The 23,441-nt window shown below is 43.3% G+C and overlaps 1 protein-coding gene across 1 annotated transcript; it reads right to left on the bottom strand.

The window, feature by feature from the left end:
- Positions 1-138: 138 nt before the first annotated feature.
- Positions 139-23,142, bottom strand: efhd1 (EF-hand domain family, member D1). The gene is made up of 4 exons (XM_030437781.1): positions 22,718-23,142; positions 4,615-4,762; positions 1,409-1,543; positions 139-835 (listed from the first exon to the last, which is right to left on the bottom strand). Exons 1-4 carry the CDS (start codon positions 22,999-23,001, stop codon positions 701-703), a joined length of 702 nt encoding a protein of 233 aa, XP_030293641.1. The 5' UTR covers positions 23,002-23,142; the 3' UTR covers positions 139-700.
- Between the last annotated feature and the right edge of the window lie 299 nt (positions 23,143-23,441).

Below are 23,441 nucleotides of genomic sequence, written 5' to 3' on the forward strand. Positions count from 1 at the left end.
ACATTCACAAAAAAAGCCTAGGTTGCATTTTGACGAGAGTTTCACTTTAAGTACTAAACTGGAGTCAGTTGGTGGTTAGACTAGCTTAGCATTAGGACTGAAAGCAGTGGTCCACATTGTTTCAATGTACAGACTGTGTAAAGGCAGTCACACTACAACCTGTTTAATGTTAGTCAATGGAGCCAAGAGTCAAAGTCAGTGGTCAAAAAGTGCATATGGCTTACATTGTCACCAACATGTTTACTCACTATATGATGTCATAATATTATCTTTATTATTATTATCTTTATTATTATTACTATCTTTATTATTATTATTATTATTAGTATTAGTAGTAGTAGTAGTAGTATTGTAAGTAATAACATCATATAACCCACAGAAATGCACAAATCTATGATGCTTCCAGGAATTTGTGGTGTTGCGTATATATTTCCTTACACATCTGAAGCCATGTTTTTACGTTGTGTTTTCTGTGGGACGCTTCCAGAAAGTCTGGTACGAATAAATCTTGCCTACAATGCATTCTCAGGTATTTTCAAGTATTTTAGTGAGTATTTACCTTAAATGCATCATTTGCATTGTTGTTATAAAGTGCCAAATTCTGGTTTGGTTAAAGTATAAGTGGTGTGTGAAGCTATTTCTAAAATCTTAGTAACACTGACATGCATGTCAGGAATTCTCATCTGCCTCTTATGGTGGGTCATGAGCAGAAGGTGGACTGCAACTGCTTGAAGGCGGCTTGTCTCTGTTTCTTCTCCACGTCCTGTCTTTTGCGTTCTTCTTTTTCCTCTCGAATCTCAGCCTCAAACTTGCTGCCCTGAGACACAGCCTGCATCTGTTAACACACACCGTAACATAGCATATTTTAACACTACTAAGAAACCCTTGCAATTTTTTAGAAAGCAGCTACTTTTGCAGAAATGAGCTGCAGAACAGGTCCACTGTTTTTCTGTAGCCTTTGCCACTTATCTTCTTCACTAAATCTATGCCTCACCTTCACATTACTTTGGAGGTGGATGGAGGTTTCCTTAACTTTGATGATGAGGCTTGTGTGTCCTGACCAGGTAATGTTCCATAGACAGGTGTGTCCAATGTTATCTTAGACATCCCCAGTTTAATTCATACATCTAAAATGTTTGCTTTTTAGCCCTCAGCCTTCATACTGCAAAGTCCCATGCTCTGCAATAGAAGGTGTACAATACAAATATATGTCCACTACAGTTTGTCAGTCTCTTTGTGTCTAGAAATAATATAGTTAACATCATATCATCAGTGATTAAAATGATGACTAACACTATAAGATAAATGCGTACATCACAATGTTTTCAATTCCCTGAAAAAAAAAACAACTAACACTCTGAAGATGTAAATGTTAGACAAGACAACATGAAGTACAAACAGGTAGTACCTTGGCTTCAAAGAAGTCCTTGGCCCCCATCACTCCCTCAGTGGAAACATTGATCTCAGACAGTCTTGCCAGAGCCATCAGACCACTCTCCTCCTGCAGCTCTCCAGCTGCAGCTCTCCGGAAGATCAATAGGAACTACAGTGAGATAGTTCAAACACATGAGGTTGTGAGGATTACATCTCCAAAGTCTTCATAATAATATAATAAATAATAACAATGGATTGGATTTGTATGGTGCTTTTCTAGGTACTCAAAGCGCCTGACAGGGTTCCAGGTTCCGTTCATTCACACACAGTCATACTGGTTGTGGTGAACTACAATAGTATCCACAGCTGCCCTGGGGCAGACAGACGGGAGCGTGGCTGCACATTCAGCACCAACGGACCCGACCACCACCACAGCAGTCATACACATTCACACGAGGCAGGGTGGGTGAAGTGTCTTGCCAAAGGACACAACAACCATGACCCAATTGGCAGGGGCAGGGATCGAACCACCGACCCTCCGAACATAGACCAACCCGCTCTACCAACTGAGCCACAGTCACCCTATATAGTAGATACTGCTGTATGTATTGCTGTTTTCAAGGACAAACTGTGTATTTGCCCTCAGTTTACATGTGCAGTGATATCAAACTCATGAACTCGGATGATCTCCTTTTAATGGAGACACACGCAGTGTGCACAGAGGGAAGGGGCTATTTGTGTTAGAAAGTTAGTGACGGAGGGAGAGCAGAGAAAGGAAAATGCAGCAGAACGGATATGCTGCTTTTTTAAGTCGCTCTAAAAAAAGAAAGAAAAAGAAACGCAATTTGTGGTGGCACATGGCCACAAATTATGTGTGTGGGAAACACTGTGATAAGTTCTGGACACAGCCTTTCGCACAGAAGAAATAAATCGAGTAACAGCCATCAGCGTGCATTTTTTGGATTGTAACATCAAAAGTACACCTCCATTTCCTACAGCATAAAATTGTTTGAACTTGTGTTTGTGGAAAGTGGATTTAAGTTGAATGTCCTCTGAAAAAGGTAAAATAATGAGCAGAACTGAAGGGGTACCAAAGCAACTTTGCCTCTCTGCCTCTGTTAAGTTGCACAAGAGTGGGGCCTTGTTCCTCACACATTCAGAGGGGACAGCAGTGTAACTTCAATGCAGAGCCCACAGCACTAGGAATTAAACAGATTTTACTGGAGTCATCTAAAATAATGCTCTATATCCATAAATGCAACAAAAGGGAGACAGTTTCAGATCAATTGTCAAAGACATGTTTAACAAGTTGGTAATATTAAACCACCCCATGTAGTGGATGATGGGAACCCCCAAATATGATGTGAAATGTTTTGATTTCCTTTTTTTTCTTATAAAGGCGGGATGTGAGCATGTCCTGTTCCATGGGATTTCTTCCAGATTTCAGTCTGTGTTACCATTTATATGTCTCAGTGTTTTTGGGCTGCGTCTAAGCAGTATAATGCTCAGTGTAAGCAAGGTAATCATGACATGATCAAAGAAAGGGCCAGATCAACAAACTGTGGGCCCTATTCAGCCCCTATTCACTATTTTTATTATACAAACGTCAATTAAATTTAAAGATATATATAAAGATCCGGTCAATATATAAAGATCCGGTCAAAATGCATTAGTTGCTTTAGGGATATTATCAATTCAGTTTTTAAAAATTTGGCTTCCGGGACCAATGCAGGTTCCTGTTTCGTCCAACTGGTGCTCCAACATTAGACAAGTCTCAGTTAAATTCTACAAACTACTTACTGAGGGGACTTTCTGATCCTCATCCTGTTGTGAAACAGGTGATCAGGAGCATTATTATTTGTGTGAAATTATGATTTTAGCCCATTTGCAGATATAGTTTGTGTTAAAGGAACCTTGCTGATGAGACCAGATGCAGATGAGAATAAAGGGCAGGGTTGTATAATTTATCATTGCGTGTGGCTGGACTGGAATTCTGGTCCTAAAAAGACAAAACTGTGGCAATAAGTTTAGTTCAGAGACACTGTTTATATTGGAACATGTCAGGACCGTGTTTATTATACAGTGATGTGATCAGGCAAAGAACAATGCAAGAACAATGAAACAGTCACATCGCGCTAACTGTAACGCTTTCTGTTGTCACTAGTTACACTGAAGATATGTTTCAGTAAACAGCCTACATTAGATGTTACTTACTGGTCTAAAGAAACATTGCAAGTTTATCTTTTTGCTCCCACGGCTGTCTCCAATGTTGGAAATCCTCAGCAGAATGTGATCTTGTCATGCTTCTTTTTATGTCGCTTCTTTTCTTTGCAGTGGTTGTGGTTCATCCTCTCCTGCAGAACACTAGAGGCTACAGTGACTCACTATCGCCTCTCAGGCCAGGAGGACTTATTACAGAATGTCTTACAGAAGGGACAGCCTGTATTGGCTGCTTGGGGCTGCCTAGCAATGGATAACTCTGCAATGCAATACATAGGCATCTTGGACATAACACCATTACTGTTACTTCTTCACACTCACGTTTTAAACTTAAATTATGTCCAGATCTTACAAAATGCACCTTTAAAATTGGATCTCTTTATGAAATTGAACAGGAATCATAACTACGACAAGGACCTTATTGATAAAAATGTTCTTGGATTTATACTTCTATTCACACGTACACACCTTTGATCTATTAATCTCCCATCAACTTAAATTGAAGACACCTATATTGCAGTACAACTGAGGGGTTTAGTCAGGTATCGCTATGGATAAAAACAGAAAGTCAAACTTTTGGGAAGATTAAATCACTGTGATGGAAGAGGGGATTGAAGCCAGGCATGTTTTAATTGATGGACTAAACAGTGGGTTGATAAACAAAGCCAAACATGGTGGGGCAGAACGACAGAAATGTTGCCATATTAAAAAGAAATGGTCAAACCTTAAAAAATAAGGGGGAAAAGAATTACATTAACAAACACACACAGAAAACAGGAGGGGTTAAAGTCACTTAAGAATGAGCGCGATTGTTCATGCAGTGAGTCCAAAAATAATACAGGTCTGATCATTCTTTACACTTTTGATTCATAATTACCAGTAATATAATCACCCCACGCTTGGATGCGTATGCATCCCAAACTATAATGCCCCTACACAAAAAAACACAGCATCCCCAGTCAGCAAGTCACACTGCACAGTAACAGGACACACCAATGCCTAATGAAGTCATGCTCTCACCTCTCTGAAACTTAGTTTCCCGTCAAAGTCTTCGTCCACCTCTTTGATCATGTTCTTGAGGCCCAAGTGCGTCTGTGGAGCTCCCAGCTTCTCCATCATCAGCTTTAGTTCCATCAGGTCGATGAAGCCGTCTTTACCAGTGTCGTACCTACAAACCACAAAATCCTCAGTGTCTGGTTGAACTGGACAGGGAACTTGATTACAGCTCACACAGCACAGAATTCATACAGTGATTTTGTTTACATATTATATGACTGACATAACAATCCCCTCCTGTATATACTCATATAGTTAGGACTATATATTTAAAAAAATATGAGACTGAGGTTTTATAAAACCTTGATAAGTGTTAACAAGAGACATCTGTTGATGGTAACTTAATGGTTATTAATGCATTAATTTGCCATTGGTTAATGCTTTCTTATATTTGCTAATGTCAATATAATCTTTATAAACCCATAATGTATTATTATAATTGTCAACAGACACATGAGTTAACTGTTAAGCAGAGGCTTAACAAACTATCATATAATGTGCAAATTAGCACCTTAATTAATATGGGTGCCATTAGTACATGATTACTTAATCACTGTAAGTTACTGTTATGATATAATGTTATTACTCCATTACCTAAAGTTAATCAATGTTGTGTTAAGTTTCTGTTGAGAAGTGAAACGCTGAAAGACAGAACAGAGGACGGGACGAGGAGGCCGCAGCAGCGGGGGATCTGACGAGGGGGAGCTGCAGCAGAGCTACATCAACCTGCGGTTCAGGTGAGGACAAGATGTGTACTGTATGTGGTTACTGACTCTATATAGGTGCACCATTCACAGACAGGGAGGGAGAGTAAGGGCCCACTGGTGCTGGCATGCCATACCGACAAGGAACTCCCACGGGCAAACTTAAGCCGGCAGTATAACAACTGCAGGCTGAAGAAAGACAGCTGAAGAGAAACATCAGGGAAAATAAGCAGCAGGTTCAACCTTCTCCTAGTAGGGTTGTGAGCAACAGAAGGAGGCACAGTAGCAGACCAGGTGAATGCAGCTGAATCTGATGGGGCTGCCCAAGTAACAAAGGCCACAAGCTATACCCAGCTAGCTGCACAGGGTCTGGAAGGCTGGGCGAAGCTGTCTAGATAGACTGCAAGTACAGCCAGGACTAAAGTAAGCCTGGGCCTTTAAGAGTCATTATCAAATATTGTGATATTTTCCCTCATTTTAAATGTTTTTCCCCAATATTGAATATAATACAGCACTTTCGGCATTTTCTGGCTTTTAATGTTGAAAGGAAAATGCACATGCAGCTGTCATGGCAGCGGAGGCAACACTCATCTATGTAAGACACGGTGAGTGACAACGTATGAAACCCAGTCCATTGATGTTGTAGAGTGAAGTGAGGAAAGAGGAGGCAGCAAAGTACAAAATCATCAGATCACAAAATCTGGTTCAGACTGAGCACCCACTGTATGGTATGTGTGTGTGTGTGTGTGTGTGTGTGTGTGTGTGTGTGTGTGTTCTTCCCTCTTGCTCTAAGCTCTACAATAAAATTTTTTTAAAAATTGCTAAAGCTCTCACCTCAGTCACACACTGCATGTGACTGTGAGAGATTCAAGTAGTCAGACAGCTGTCAGCACCAGCTGGATGAGCCAATGGCAAAGCCCACATTGGCTTATGTCCAACAAGATGAGTCTTTATAGAAGCTGCAGCATTTGTGTAGTGTAGTGTAATGTAATGTAGGAGTATCAGGCCTGCTGACCCCACAGTCAGAGACAAATCCGTTCAGGCCACAAATCAAGTCATTCTTTCATGCCAGCTCTTGAAAAGACCTCACCCAGATTCAGATTATTCAGAGCATTTCACATTTAGCCTTTTTTTTGGCTCTATCCTCAATAAGAACAATTTTGAATCGGTTTGGAGCTAGGCATTTGCTCTCACCATCCTGAAAATGCAGGTGCCAGGAACTGACACTGAACTGATCAATCTTTTGACGACACAATCAGGACATTGATGACAGAATCTGAAAGTTTCCAGTGTATGTATGTATGTATGAATGTATGTATGTGTGTGTGTGTGTGTGTGTGTGTGTGTGTGTGTGTGTGTGTATGTATGTATGTATGTATGTATGTATGTATGTATGTATATATATATATATATATATATATATATATATATATATATATATATATACACGTGTGTGTATATAAAAATATAAATATATAATATATAAAAATAGTGTGTAGTGTGTAGTACTGTGTAATACTTGGTGTAAGATTTATACAGGATTGAATAAAATAAAAATGATATCAAACATTATGGGTAAGAAACTATGGGACAGGACCTAAAAAAATAGTTGTTGATTGTTCTGCAGCTTCCTTGTGAATTATAGATGCCTGAGCTTTTAGCACTAGGGAACTCACTTTCTCTGCTAGTATTTTTCTCCATCTCTGACAATTTGAACCATACATTCAGCTCAGCTCTAAGAACTCTGGCATTGTTGTATATTTTTTCTATTGCATCACAAAGCAGCACAGTTCAGAATATGGGTCAAACGATACTCCATTTCTAAACGACCTATTACCATAAACCCATCATAAGGCAAAACTTCCCAGTCAATTTATATTTGCAAGTCTTGCAAGGAGTACTAAATACCTCTTAATGATAACACATTCTTCATCTAGTACAGCTTCACAGAATACTGAAAGCTGAAATATGCCGCTGAGCCTAAATCCTTCAGGGTAGGAAAACTGGGTCACCAGGCAGTGGATGCCCCATGGGAATGTGGACTGTGTGAATGGGATCTGCACATCAAAAGAAAGAGGGTAACTGGACCTCCTACATGACAAACAACTTTAGAGCTTAAAAAACAGCTCATGTTGAAATGCAGGGTGAACTATAGGACAACCATTATTTATGTTAACCATATCCCATCTAGATTCTCTATCTGGGAAAAAAATCAGTGAAAATCCAAACAATGACGGTCTCAGTAAAGATAATTTACAACATCATTTTATGTATACAAAGATTATTAGAAAACAGATAAATTGTTGTCTTAATTTCCAGAACATCCAGTGTTGTTGACCAAAAGTTCAAACCCCCAAAATATTTCATTAACAATGTTATAACATCAGAGATGCACCACGAATATCTGCCAAATATTGTGAAATTTGTGTTATCGGCTATATATAGGTATTAGGGCTGTAACAACACATTAATCTGGATCGATATATCGATTCAATGATCAATGATCCCAGTGTTTCCCACACAGTGACTAATTTGTGGCGGTGCGCCACAGAATCAACACCAACCGCCACATATTGTGTTTATTTTTTTACACTACTTAAAACGCAAAAAGCCCAAATACTTTCAAATCAAAACCTTTTATTTAGGCAAACTCTGGCATATTAATCAGGTCTTGGCCTTTGCTTTAAGAAGTGAACATCACACCATCACTTTTAAATTGCATTAAATTCAACACAAAGAATAGAGGCATGTGGCCTATATTTACATTACAGAATTATGTTCACAGAAAAAAAATCAACACATTTTGTAATCAGCAAATCATATGAAGTGCCATTGATAAGAGTTAACTGTGAAGCTTATGGACATGCTTCATATAAGTTACTACATGTACTTTTGTTCATACTTTTGTTCACATTAGGGAAGAAATCTTCACATTTTGTAATGAACAGATTCATACCAACACAAAGAATAAATCTACATATTTGCATAACAGAATAATGCACATCAGGTTATTTTGTTCATAGTGGGGAAAAATTAACACTTTTTTTAAGAGTTAACTATGAAGCTTATGAACTTGCCTCATGTAAGTTACTACTCTTACTTTTTTAACATTTAAACAGCAGAATGAGTGGCAACAACTTCCCCAGTTAATGAAATGAAATGCAGTTAAGACCCATCTTATGCAGTGCTACACTTTTACAGTGCCACCAGGCAAAGCTTTTGCAGTTATGTTGACTCAAGTCAGTGTGAGGGTTGTGATTGTATACTGTCTGTGAGCTCTTTGTAGTTTGGCTCATAGTTGCAGACAGCCAATCTGAGGCAGTCTGTGAGGTGTCTGTCAGTGAGGCAGCTCCTATATTTGGATTTGATTATTTTCATCTGTGAAAATGCCATTTCACAGAGGTAAGTGAAAGTAGGCACTCACTTTCAGTGCACATGTAGTGAGGAGGGGAAACTTCTCTCTGCTTACAAGTCCCCAAAAGTCACTGTCCCTTGATCTGCTTTTCAGTTCTATGTCATTTTGCAAATCAATGATCTCCATGTCAACACCACTTTGAATTGAAGCTTATATGGCGAAGTTTCAGGAGCAGGACCACACCTCAACAGCGCCAACTTCTGATATTTCTATAAATAACCACCTGACCCTCTCCTCGTCTTCGCTCTCGTATTCTGCGCTCTCGCACCCAGAAACGAGATCACGCGACGTCGCCTCGCCCGAGCACATCCAAACTTTTGTACGAGCAACATCAGGCTCTACTCACCTCATCATGGACTTCGTATCACTATCCCCGTTGGACGATCTTTCAGAGGAGATCAGGATCACTACTCATCTGAAGCCGACAACTTTCCCGTCACCTCCGTACCCGAGACCCCGATTCCAGTGGCCCTACAGCCGGCTAGGGCGCGAGCGAGTCCGAAGAGCACCAACTTCGTCTCATCCATGGTTCGCATCCCGCCTGGTTCATCTCTCCTCAACATCCAAGATTATCTGTCCCGTGTCTCCCAGCCCACCTCCTTCCGCAGCAAAGAGAGGACAAGGAAAATCCGGAACAGAAAGTCACCGTCGCTGCAGTTCGCCACAGTTCGCCGACTCCTCCACCTCCAAGAAGCGAAGCCTTCCGCCATCTTTCCGCCAACACCGGCCGAACAACTCGCCGGTCGCAACGTCTTCCTACAGGCTTTCATCTTCTACAGTCACCGATTGGACAGTAGCCAATCCCCAGAAAACTTTAAACGACAAATGAATTCTGTTTCACCGAATGGACTATAAAGCCAAACTTTCTCCACACGCATGTGAGCTTCTTCCGTCAACACCAGCTCTCTTCCGGGTGACGTCATCACGCGCACGCAACACACCGCGACGTCGACGCTCCTGTTAAAAGGGACAGTACAATTAAATACTACAGCCCAAAGACAGCAGAAAGCTTATAGACAACAGAAAGTGCAGCAGCAAAAGTGGAGACAGAGATCCTCAGCCAGATCAAATGACACTAGAGTTTCTGCTACCACCTCTCGTCATCACTCCACTCCGAAGGGAGTGCCCAGATGGATTTCAGGACCCTCCAATTCCCATCAGGATTTTCATCATCGACACCAGCAACCTACAACATCTAGGGCAACGTCATGGTGCCCACTGTCATCCAGTTCTAGCCATCACAACAGCCAATCTTTGAAAAAAAAAAAAAAAAAAAAAAACTCATGGCCGCTCATTCCGTCAACACCAGATCGCTTCCGGGGGACATCATCACGCACACCCCTACAGGCAGTGACGTTGACGCTCTTGTTAAAGGGACAGTACAATCAAATGACACAGCCCAAAGAAAACAGAAAGAGCCGCAGCAAAAGCAGAGACAGAGATCCTCTGCCAGATCAAACAACTCCAGAGTTTCCGCCACCACTTCTCATCATCACTAAACTCCAGAGGGAGCGCCCAGATCGATTCCAGGACCCTCCAACTTCCATCAGGATCATCATCATCAGCCACAGCAACCTACAACCTCGAGGGCAAACGCCACAGTCTCACTGCCATCCAGTTCCAGCCATCACCACAGCTAACCTTTGCGGGGGCTCCTGGCACAGGGATGCCAGTGCCCCCTACTGCCTACTTCCAAAAACCACAGCAGCCTGTTCCAGCCTCGGCTCCTGGCACCGGGATGCCAATGCCCTCTGCTTCTTGTGTCCAGCAACCACAGCAGCTCGCTTAAAACCGGGGCTCCTTGCACCGAGATGCCAGCGCCCTCCACTTCCTGTGTCCAGCAACCAGCACCACAGCAGCTCCCTTCAACCGGGGCTCTGGTCTGTATATAAAAATAAAAATCCATTCTTGCACTACATCATGTAAGTATGTATATACATCGATTTGATTCTATTTTCTTTCCTTTTTTAATTATAGCGTCTATTCTATCGTCTATTTTGCTATTGCTCTGTTCTCGTAATATTCTGCTGCTACGACAAACAAATTTCCCCGTCTGCGGGACATTAAAGGATTCTGATTCTGATCCTGGCACCGAGATGCCAGAGCCCTCTGCTTTCTGTTTCCAGCAACTCGCTTCAACCGGAGCTCCTGGCACCGAGATGCCAGCGCCCCCTGCTTCCCGTTTCCAGCAACCACAGCAGCTCGCTTCAACCGGGGCTCCTGGCACCGAGATGCCAGTGCCCTCTGCTTCTGGTTTCAAACAACCACAGTTGCTCACTTCAACCGGGGCTCCAGGCACCGAGATGCCTGCGCCCTCTGCCGCCTATTTCCAGCAACCACAGCAGATTGCTTCAACCAGGGCTCCTGGCACTGGGATGCCAGCGCCCTCTGCTTCCTGTTTCTATCAACAACAGCAACCTGCTTCAACCAAGGCTCCTGGCACCAAGATGCCAGCACCCTCTGCCGCCTATTTCCAGCAACCACAGCAGACTGCTTCAACCAGGGCTCCTCGCACCGGGATGCCAGCGCCCCCTGCTTCCTGTTTCCATCAACAACAGCACCTCGCTTCAACCAAAGCTCCTGGCACCAAGATGCCAGCGCCCTCTGCTGCCTAATTCCAGCAACCACAGCACCTCGCTTCAACCGGGGCTCCTGGCACCGGGTGCCAGGGCCCTATGCAGGGATGCAGGGAGCTTCCATCTCCCAGCCCCATCAGTCCCAGCAGCTCATGTCGGCTGGGGTCATCGGCACCGGGATGCCAGCACCCGTTCTTCCCCGTCAGCCGGCAACCACTAACTTCACTTTATACACAGCTACCCACACTGAGCCACACAAAAAACCAAACGAGAGCTTCAGCCTTCTTTCGCCTGTTGTCGGCAGCTCCACCAGCACCCATTCCTCCAGAACAGATGTCATCTACCCCTTCTGTCATCTTTCCTGTAATCAACGGCGTAGATAAGAAAGGCAGGCCCGTCATGCACCAATGAGGTCGTTCGATTCGCAATGGCTTCAACAGTACCAGATGCACCGTGTTCCAGTGCCGCTTCCTCCACGTTTACTCCTTCTGCGGCGGGGCCCATGCCCACCCCGAATGCCCGTACAACCTACCTTGCCAAAGCTAGTTCTCATAAAAGACTTGAAGAAGAAGACACTATCATCTATCTCTTTCGAAATAAAAAATCTTCAGTCGACCATAACCAGGCAGATTCAGTTGACCGCACGCTCGCTAAGGAAGTTAAGGAAGGTCCAGGAACAGACCAGTGCTTTCAAAGTCCTCCCTATTCACCCCTACGTCTGCCGTTTCTTCAACATCCACTGGCGTAGTACATATTACTTCACTGTTAGGCTCACCTTTGGTTGCAAAGCAGCCTAAACTCTTCAACACGGCACCTGAAGCCCTCAGCTGGATACAGTCTAACAATTTGCCCCCACCTCATCGCCACCCGCTTCCGACATGGTTACCCTGACTTCAGTCTTCTCCGACCTTGGGGTCCCATTGTCGCAGAGAAAACAGAGGGCCCCTCCACATCCCTCGAGTTTCTCGGAATCATTCTTGACACAAACAAGTTTAGACTTCATTCCCGGCGGGAAAGCTCAACCGAACCTTCTTCTGCGCCCCGCGCCGCACCAAACGTCAACTTCTGTCCCTTCTGGGCCACATCAACTTCGCCTTACGCATCATCCCCCAAGGGCGAGCCTTTATCTCCAACTTACCATCCATCACTTCTTCCGTCCCATCACTCTTGACCTCCATCTCCATGGATAGCTCGAGCCTTGCCGAAAACCGTCCGTGACTCAACCTTCTCACCAATTGGAACGGAATCATTTTCTTTTACGACGACCAACCGACTCACCCGCACGACATCCATCTGTACATCGATGCTGCTCCTTAGGCCGGTTTTGGGGGGTTTCTACAATGGAAGATAGTTTGCGGCAGAATCGCCCTCAAAGCTCGCTAATGAATGCCAGAAGTTCAGAAGCTTGGCACCTCACGCAGATACCTTCCCTACGCCAGTCGGGCGTCGACATTCAACTTGTAAATCCGGCGTAAATACCCCTGACAAGCGACTCCCAGAGCTCCATCATCAACAGCCTATCACCCCCGACCCTCTCTTCCTCCTGGACAGCTTGGAAAGCTTCCATTACTTTCACGACCAAAACAACACAACCTTTCCGTCATTCAGTCTCATCACCGCTACTTCTTTCAGTACTCACGCCCATTCCACCATGAAAATTAATCACATCATCAAACTTACCTTAGGGGTATCAGCTTCTTTTCTAAGACAATAACCGGCAGTTCGTTAACAGTTCGTCAAGCCCTCACCATCTTCCTCTCTCTGCCGACTTGCAGTTAATCTGCCTCCACACTATCCGTTCCGGGTATGGCACTCCTCGAGTTGCCCGAACCCTGGAAGCCATGTTCTTGCTTGCTTTTCGCTTTCCTCAGGTGCTCCGAATTCACCACCTCAACCATTCACATCGACCAAAGCCGCCATGCATGCATTTCAGACTCGTCTCGCTTTCCAGACCATTGTTTTCTATTTAAAGCTAACTAAAACCAATCGATCTGGTCCGCCTACACCCATCTTCTACTCCAAGGTCCAATCACCACCGAATCGTTTCAAACCATTGCTAACTTTTTGCAATTCTGCAAATGTCAGAGCATAACTATGACAGATTGTCTCTTCATCTCCAAATCCGGACAATGGCTACTCGTTCTCGTTCCACCATCACTTTTGCCACATGCTCTCGTTGTCTGGTAATTTACGCTTTAACTACTCCGGACACTCCTTCAGGATCGGAGCTGCCACTTCAGCCTCCCGTAAAGGCATCCCAGAACACTTCATGCGGCCCTTGGACCACTGGTCCTCCCAAACGTTTCACCGCTACATCCGTTCAGATCTCAAAGATCTCAGATCCGCACAATCTCATCTTAAATGATTGGAGGTTTTTGGGGGTCCGTCGCTGCCCAAGTGCGGCGGCGGATTCTCTACAGAACTTCCCCACAACGCACTCGAAGAGCTCGAAGAACTAAGATCTTCAACGTTTTGTTTTCTCTTTCTTTCATAATAAATCGTTTAAACGTATCTTGTTGAAGGTGTGGTCCTTGCTAGTGAATTGAAGCTTATATGGCGAAGTTTCAGGAGCAGGACCACACCTCAACAGCGCCAACTTCTGATATTTCTATAAATAACCACCTGACCCTCTCCTCGTCTTCGCTCTCGTATTCTGTGCCCCTCCCCCCCACCCAATTTCTCTCTCCCTGTTTCTTCTTTTCTTTCCTCTCCTTCGTAGGACCACCAGGGGGTCCGTCGCTGCCAGAGTGCGGCGGCGGATTCTCTACAGAACTTCCCCACAACGCACTCGAAGAGCTCGAAGAACTAAGATCTTCAACGTTTTGTTTTCTCTTTCTTTCATAATAAATCGTTTAAACGTATCTTGTTGAAGGTGTGGTCCTTGCTAGTGAATTGAAGCTTATATGGCGAAGTTTCAGGAGCAGGACCACACCTCAACAGCGCCAACTTCTGATATTTCTATAAATAACCACCTGACCCTCTCCTCGTCTTCGCTCTCGTATTCTGCGCCCCTCCCCCCGACCCAATTTCTCTCTCCCTGTTTCTTCTTTTCTTTCCTCTCCTTCATAGGACCACCAGGGGGTCCGTCGCTGCTCGAGTGCGGCGGCGGATTCTCTACAGAACTTCCCCACAACGCACTCGAAGAGCTCGAAGAACTAAGATCTTCAACGTTTTGTTTTCTCTTTCTTTCATAATAAATCGTTTAAACGTATCTTGTTGAAGGTGTGGTCCTTGCTAGTGAAAGCAAACACTTGGTCAAATTTGGCTGCTACCTGCCCTATATCAGTGGGCTGGAATGGGTTTGAGACAAATGCAGCAATGTCCTCCATGACATCTAACTCACCAAAACACCGACTGAACTCCGCTGCCAAGTGAGTGCAGTACTGCTCCGGGTGGAAATCCTTGTCTTTGATCACTTGTGCCATTTTGTCCAGGTTAGGAAAATGTGTTAGCTTCCTGGTGTTCAGATGTGCAGTCCAAACACAGAGTTTGGCCTTGAATGCGTTCACAGCACTTATCATGTGGGACAGGTGCCTGTTTTTTCCCTGGATGTCAGTGTTGAGTGCATTGAGTTTTGCCGTTAAATCCGTCAAAAATCCCAGGTCAAGTAGCCACGCATCATCGGACAATTCTTTGTGCTCCTCATTCCTCGTTGACAGAAAAGTCTTTATCTCGGGCAGCAAGTCAACAAATCGCTGTAGCACTTTGCCGAGACTCAGCCAGCGCACATCAGCATGGAGAATTAGGTCTCCATGAGCGGCATCAAGATTATCCATTAACGACTTGAATAAGCGGTGTTGAAGAGCTTTAGCTCGAATCGAGTTGATCAATTTGACCACCAATGTCATGACGTGAGAGAAGTCCACGACTTTCCCCACCAAGGCCTGCTGATGAATTACGCAGTGATAACTCATAAAGTCTGGGAAAGCAGGATCGTTGCGGCACAGTGCAATAAAACCCAAGCGCACACCACGCATAGCCGGTGCCCCATCAGTAGTAATCGCTACCAGCTTATGAATGGGAACATGATTTTCAAGGACATATTCTTTGAACTTGTTGAAAATATCCTCACCTCTTGTTCTGTCTTTTAAGTGCAAAAGAGTGAGAAAGTCTTCCTTCGTTGTAGAATCCCGGAAGGCCATTCTGACAAACCCAACGAGTTGAGCTGTGTCGGTTACATCCAGAGATTCATCCAACTGCAGTGAGAAATATTCACAAAGTGACAAGTCCCTTAACACCTGTCGATCCACGTCCTCCGACAGTGCTTTGACCCGTCTTGTCACTGTTGCAGGGCCGAGCGGGACACTGCTGAGTGCTGCTGCGATGTCATCTTTGTCTTTGAAATCCTTGAAAACTGTGTCAGCGGTAATAGTCATAGCCTCCTTCATTAACTCCCCACCTGTAAAAGGCTTCTTGTGTTTAGCCAAAAGGTGACTTACACAATATGATGCTTCTGTGGCTGCCTGATGTCGAACAGTAGGTTTAACAAAGAGTGACTGCTGGGCTCTCAACGCCGATTTTAGCTCCTCAACTTTCTTAGCACGGATAGCACTTTTTAGTGGGAGGAGGTCCTTGAATTTCGGGCGGTTGGTGTTGTGGTGCTGCTCCAGGTTTCCTCTTTTCCACAGCGCTTGAGTTTGGCGGCATAACATACAAATACACTTGTCTTTTACTAAAGTAAAAATAAATTCTTGCTCCCATTCTGAATGAAAATGGTATATTTTCGCCTTCTTTCGCAGAGCCTCAACCATGTTAGATGGTTGCTAGCAACGTAGACCTGGCGTCGTTGTGGGGGGCGGCTTCTCTTCTCTCATTGGTCAAAATAATTGTACTTTTTTCTAATCGTATTGGTCAGTGTCACGCTACTATGACAGTACTGCAGCTGATTCAAGAGATGAAGTGTCACAAAACGTTTGCGAACATTAATCAGGCATTAGGTGATTGTGTATATATTTTTCCTAATATTTTCGGGATCTACAGGGAAAGTCCCAAAGATTGACAGGTGGATCGCGATCGACGTGTTGGTGACCCCTGCTCTAGCTAATTATCAAGCGAAATATCCAACATGCTAGTTAACGTCAAAGACTGCGGTGGAAGACGACGGTAAAATATTTCCTTTCTCTAACACTGGATTTATTAATGCCTGAATTTTGAAGGTGTGACGGCTGCGGTGGCGGTGCGCCACAGTCAATTACATGTAGGGGAAACCCTGTGTAGGCTACAGTCCAGCCATGGGTCAAAGATGTGGCTGTGTTGTATTTAATAACAAAATTGAAACAAATATTGGAAAATCAAGTTATCAACTCATATATATTGGAGATTTGTGGCTGGTGTCTTTAAGTTTAAAACACATCTATCTTGATAGTAACACAAACAAATAGTTAAAAGTTTAGTTGTAAATGAATTAGATTGAAGATTTGTGGCTGTGTTTTAGTTAAAAACAGATTCCTCTTGATAGTTACACAAATAAATTGTTAAAAGTTAAGCTATGAACAAATTTTAGATAATTGATTTGTGGCAGTTTTTTGTTTTTTTGTAAAAAAAAAAAAAAAAAAAAAGTATCCACTGTGATAATTATACAGGTTTTTTCATTTTCAATGATTTAATTTATACCCCTTTTCCAACTTGAACCTGCTAAGATCAGGTTATTGTCTGCAATGGGAATGTAACTGGACTGAAATTATGAATAATTTATCCACCGTTTTGCTTCTTTCACAATGGGTCTATTGTTTTCTCTTCTGTTACAATTGTTTTTGGTGCATATATAACGTCAATGTGACGTCACATTATTAGAGGGAGTTCGTAAATGTTGAATATCCCCAGAAGTACTCTGCATGTCATTTTCATCCGCTCAGATGTGTAGTTACCAAGAGACACAAAGTATTCTTTCTCATTTAGATTTAAACCAATTTAGTGCTGAACCAGAGAGTCCCACCTAGTTTTCCAGTCGGTCCAGTAGTATATTGTGGCCAACTGTATCAAACGCAGCACTGAGACCCAGTAATATTCAGACTGAAATTTTGCCACTGTCTCTGTTTAATTAATGTCATTGAGGACCTTGACAAGAGACGTCTCAGTGCTGTGATGTGGTCAAAATCCTGATTGGAAGACATCAAAACAGCCATTTGTTATTAGATAATTGTTCAGCTGTTGAAAAACAGCCTTTTCAATTATCAAACTTAAAGTTGTAGTCTGCAAATATTTTTGTTATATTTGCTAAAATTGTCAATATGATCTGACAATACAATAAGATATATATCAACTGTGAAAAATTCCACTGTCTGTGGGTCCACCCAGTGTAAAAAGAAAGAATAGGACCGAGCCAGAGAGAAAACAAGGATAAATATCTTCATCTCAGCGCGATCAAGTGCAACGCAGAGTTAGCGGCTTTTCTGATGGACAAGTAAGGACCCCTGCTTAATATGATTAATTCTATGTTTTAACCACAAGGCTAAGATGGCGGCAATAACAATAATACACGCAATAGCGCATATTGCCAAACAATTTTGCAGTCGAGCTACGTAGCTTGTTGGTAAATCTAGCTTATTAGCATGTATGTTAAATCTGGCTTTCTCTGTTACCATGGTTACAAGCCTGCTTGTGCACAGCAGGCTCCTCTGTGGGAGGGGCTTAGAAGGCTGGGTTGCAGCGCAGCAGAGAGGAAGAAGGAGGGACCTGGGAGCTGTATCATTTGAATATTCTCAGTCACTTTTTTCTCACAACTACAGACTGTAGTTTGAAACCTGGGAGGTTCGATATGGACCTTTAGTTATCATTACAGATGTCACAGATTACTGTGTCTAGATAGCTCTTCTTCAGTAGTGGTTTAACAACTGCAGTTGAGGGTTCTGGGAAGACACCTAAGAGAAGAGACATGTTGACAATCTGCAGCAGATCTGGAGTCATGCAGGCTGAACATTTTTTGAAGAACCCTGTTGGTTTATGCATTCGAGTCTCACTTATGAAAGAGCACTTTGGAGGACTCCCATTTATACACTGCACAGCAAACAGCACCCGACAAAGCTTACGTTTTGCCACTCTAAAATGAGTTGTGTGGCTCAAAAATCAGGTCAGAAACTGGCTAAAAATCACACAGCGTCTGATTGGCTTAAGTGGCAGCATACTCCTCGCAGCTTTTGAGTAAATCAACACAAATGTAATCTGAAATACATTTGCTACAAGGGTTCAGCGAGGAGATAAGAACTCTAACATATGTAATTAGAGCTCTGGAGTATTAAATTAGCAATTTTTGCTCACTACATCTTATTCTTTCTTACACCGAGGTATATATAAACTTCAGGTTAGGAACTTTTTTTTTTTTTTTACAAAATTGCTGTTTCTTAGTTTTCAGTATCAAATGACTCATCTGCTAGTCTTTTTTGTGGATGACTGACAAAAATAAGTCAACTTGCGGTCTGATTTTTTGGATTTAATGGATTGAGCAAGCATCAAAGAACTTCAGTGACCAATTTGGTCGACAGTTCAATCAAGCTTAGTGACTGTCATGTGGAAACAAAAGAGCATTGATCTGAGATTTCGGGAGCATGCACACAAAGATACTATTGTCACATGGAGCAGGGTCTGCCCCTGGGGAGACTCCAAAAGACAATGGTTACCTATATCCTCTGGCTGAAATGTTCTCCAACTCCTGATCAATTTAAAATATGAAGTTCCCAAATCAGCCATTTGTCACCAACACCTAATAAGTCAAGATAATGTTAAACAATAACAGTTAGAAATTTCGATTGACATTTCCCTTCAACTCAAATGATCTGCTCAGTGGAAATGATCATTTTAGAGTGTTGGCTGTTTTGTCCAATGTAGAGTTATGTCTCTTGCCCCCCAAATCTAAGGCCAAAAGTTGGCAATATATCATACCGTGATATGTAGCTACATATCTTCTTAGATTTTGGATATTGTCATATCTTGATATAGCATGTGTTGTCATGTCCTGATTTTAAAGGCAGCTTTACAGTAATGGAATTTTCTGAACTTACTGGACTGTTCTTTAAATCTGTCATTATACCCATATTACCGATTATTAGCCATCAATAATCACAATAAGTATCAACAGTCAGTATTGTCCACATATCTATATCACATTAGTTGGACAACGATTAGGGCTGCACGATTCTGGAAAAAATGTGAATCACGATTTTTTTGCTTAGAATTGAGATCACGATTCTCTGGCACGATTTTTTTCACAAAATGTTTATTGCACTGATGAACTTGAACAAAACACAAAAAAAACATGATAGTATGGCAGATACTACTATGCCTCTGCCAAAGCAATGTTTTTTTGTTCATTTCAAGTTCCATCATTGGATGAGAAATTATTTTTACACAAAAAAAATAAAATAAAAAATTGTCTCCCAAGATGAGAGGGCATCCTTTTATACCTCATGTTGTACAGTGTTTATTGGGGCCGTATCTTAAGCTAGGTGATATGTGATAGCTGCTGTGATCGGCTTTCTAAAACGGAGGCATAATTTTCTTCCTTTTCCAAAAGCCGCCTCAGAGGTAGAGGTAAACATGTGATGTGACGTGAAGCCCGACGTTGGGCTGTGAGCAGTTGACAACGAATTTGTCTTCAAAATAAGAGCTTTACATTACACCCCATTGGAGTTTAGAGCTGGGTTCTTAGCGGGTGGCTTTTAATTTGAAAAGTAGCGACCGTTCCTAGATTGTGGCTACAACAACAAGCTAACACAACCATACAGCTAGAGATCCAGGAGACGCTAGCATCTCCTGATCTCAGCGGCTGTCCAGTTGCTCATCTAGCAGGCGAGGCAGAAATAAGTGTACCCTCCGAGGCGGGAAATCGGCGAACCAAAACAGACCCCCAATTTTCCGCCCTCTGTCTAAAACCGCAGACCTAGCCGCCAAAAGGACGGGCAGATTGGCGGCTTGCTGCCCCGTCTAGAAACGGCTTCTCACTCACTCCTTCCATACACTTAACTGCAGGCGGGCTTCCGCCACTGAATCACGTGTTGTAAAGACGCTTTACCACAGGTTGAGGGCGGAGGCAGTGGCAGTGCTGTGTTTGGGGGCGCTTCAAAAAAATCCGGGAGGAAAATAGGAGCATTTGTTTGTGATTCAGCTCGAGATATAAAATGCTTTAGAATCGCTGTGTGTAGATATGAGATCACGTGTATGTGTGAATCGAGATCGCGATTTTTTAACGATTTTTTGTGCAGCCCTAACAACGATATTGTCCATATCGCCCATACCTAGTTAATGTCTATCTGGTTGGGTCTCTACCAACTGCTAAGAAAAAACATCTAGCCCCTCTTCAGCAAAATGCTCCATCAGCTAGTCTTTAACTGTGACTGTCTGTTTGCTACTCGGCAGGTAGCATACAGTGGGTTTTTTAGAGCTTCATCACCAAAAGGAGCTGCCTGCTCCTGCTGGAAAAGATGTTAGTGAAAGCCAAGAGACTCAACCAGAACAGTAAATTAGTGAGCTGTAAAGCCAAAACAATGAGCTGAAAGACACTAAAAAGACACTATGCCATTTTTAGACTAGACTTTTATGCAACATAAAATCTGGCCTTTGTTCACAATGTACCACACTACATTGTCATATTTAAAACATTTATTAACAACATAATGTAACAATAACGTATATCTTCATTCAATTGCAAACTTAAACAAAATAACCTGCCAACTAGTTTCTGCAGAGCTTGTGGCTTTTTTGTCGACAACACGAACGTTGTCAACAAAACTCACTGGAAATCCAAAATACTTCCACACCAGCGACTTCAGTGAAAGAGGAGGCGGTTCAAGTTCTGTCTATGGGTCTTCTGTATCTGCAGTTGCCATTATTGTAAGAATGGCGTAGCCCCTTTCAGGAATAGGGCGGTGCGTGAGGTGTGTGTGTGTGTGTAAGGTGTGAGTGGGCGAGCGAGAGTGAGGGAGCGTGCGTATGTGCGGACAGTGAATGAATGGGAGAGGAAGGAGAAGTGAAAGGAGTAGCGACAGCAATAAAGTGTACAGTAAAGGCTGCAGTTTGGCTGTGAATAAAGGCGACGGCTAGATACAACAAAGCCCCCTGGTAATATTTCCTGACCACGTGAAAGGAGTTCACCCCAAAGGTAAACACAAACTTCGGCCCTGGAGGAAATCATCTCCCCTGTGCTTCCCGACCACGGTCCGGGAGCCCAACAGGAATGGTGTAACACCATGCTATCGTTTGGCTGGCTGTAGCTAATAGCTAATGGCTTAGCTAGTAGCTAAGTTAGAGGGGGTTGACTCGCAGCACTTCAACACGTGTGTTTTTTTCCGCTTGGCAAGCCGACCGGACGTGATATGGGGGTGTGGCAGCATTGGCGATTCCATTTTTTAATTCGAAGTTCGAGATTGTGAATTATTTTGGTCGATTTTGATCTAAAATCGAAATTGTTACACCCTTATAACCGCATAAAAAAATCTAGCCATGATGCTCTTCTAGACCAAATGATACGGACCAGATGGCTCAAATTATGCGAGTGAAATGAGTCATGTCACGGTGGTTGTGGCGCTCAAAAGAATGTATCCACCGTTTTACATACGTTTCTTTCACAATGGGTCTATTGTTTTGTCTTCCATTACAACTGTTTCTGACACATTTGTGACGTGAAACAGTAGTCACGTCAGTGATGTACAACATAATGCTTCAGATAAAAATCACAGGTAGGCTGCATTGCCTGTGGGAAGTGGGAATGGGGTTAATATGCGTTTTAACCCAAGTTTTAAAAACCTCAGTAGACCCGCTAATTTAGATGTAAAAGTAATTTAGAGCTAAAACAATTATTTGATCAATAGGCCCAGATGATTTTTCTGATAATAGATTACTCCTTTCACCATTTTTAAAGAAGGCTTGATAAAAGGCCACACATCCAGCACATCAACTGTAATTATTTCCCTGATTGAAATTATCGTTCCATCACTTACTTTATGTTAGCCAGACAAACATTGGACATTTCATATTCCCACTGCCTGTCCTGATTATATTGGTCATTTGAGGTTGTTATTTTACCCAAACTCCTCGTTTTTTCTGGAGATTGGAGGCATGTCAAAGTGTTTACCACGCTTCATCAGCTGTAGCCTCCCTCCTCCTCTGATCACGACACAACATCAGACGAGCGAACGGGTCATGAAGCCAGTTAGAGGGCCTGTAGTGAGCAATGAGTGGGTCAGTTTTAACCACTCTGCCAGTGACAGCCAGTGCCTCCACCTGATGGCTTCACGTCAGCAGCAGCAGTTTAATCTCATCATGAGCTTCAAGCCGTCCATGCTCATTCCGTCACAGTCCCCACCACAACAAGTAAACATGTCGGACCTCTGTCACGTGTGGAAATGACCAAGAAAAAGACACCTCAGCTTCAGCCTTACCGTTTGAACATCGTCTCCATGTCCTTAATCTGCTTGCGGGAGAACTCCTTGAACTCCGTGTAGGGGTTGAAGACGCGGGTCGGTCGAGGAGCAGCGTTGCCGTCGTTGATGTCCAGCCTGCGGGTCAGTTTGACGCACAGCTCTGAGGACGAGTCTCCGCAGGCTGCGTCGGGCTCCTGCGGTTTGGGTCGGACCGGGCTCTGTTCGCGCTCCGGCCTCGGCTCAGCCTCCTGCGTAGCGGCCAGCCGCGACTGCAGCTTCCTAGCTAGCTCTTCAGATGCCATGCCGAGGATGCGACGGTGCTCTCTGAAGCTGTGCGGGAGAATGGAGTCTGAGCCTACCACCGTCAATATTCGTGTGACCCACTGACAATAGAGAGAACAGTGATTCCGGTCGCACTTTTTCAAAATAAGAGTATTCTGCTGAGAGTGGCCGCTGCTCTGACCTGCTCAGATTTCTCTAATGAGGCGTACACATATGACATTTCAAGATTAATGTCAACCTTTTGAGTCTACAGCAAACAGCACATATGACTGCCTCAACAAAAGGCCTTGTATAGATGAACTGGTGAAACTGTAGTTCAGAATTCAGCTTTAATAACAAAGACATTTCTCTTTGAGCTCACAAACGCAGTGTAGTTGTCAAGAGATTGTGTCAAAAACTTTATCTGTTCAGAAGAAGAAAAAACACACAAGCTTGGAGGAGGAGGTCACATTCGTGCAAG

This window comes from Sparus aurata, chromosome 2, assembly GCF_900880675.1.
Source record: "Sparus aurata chromosome 2, fSpaAur1.1, whole genome shotgun sequence".
Classification (NCBI taxonomy): Eukaryota; Metazoa; Chordata; class Actinopteri; order Spariformes; family Sparidae; genus Sparus; species Sparus aurata.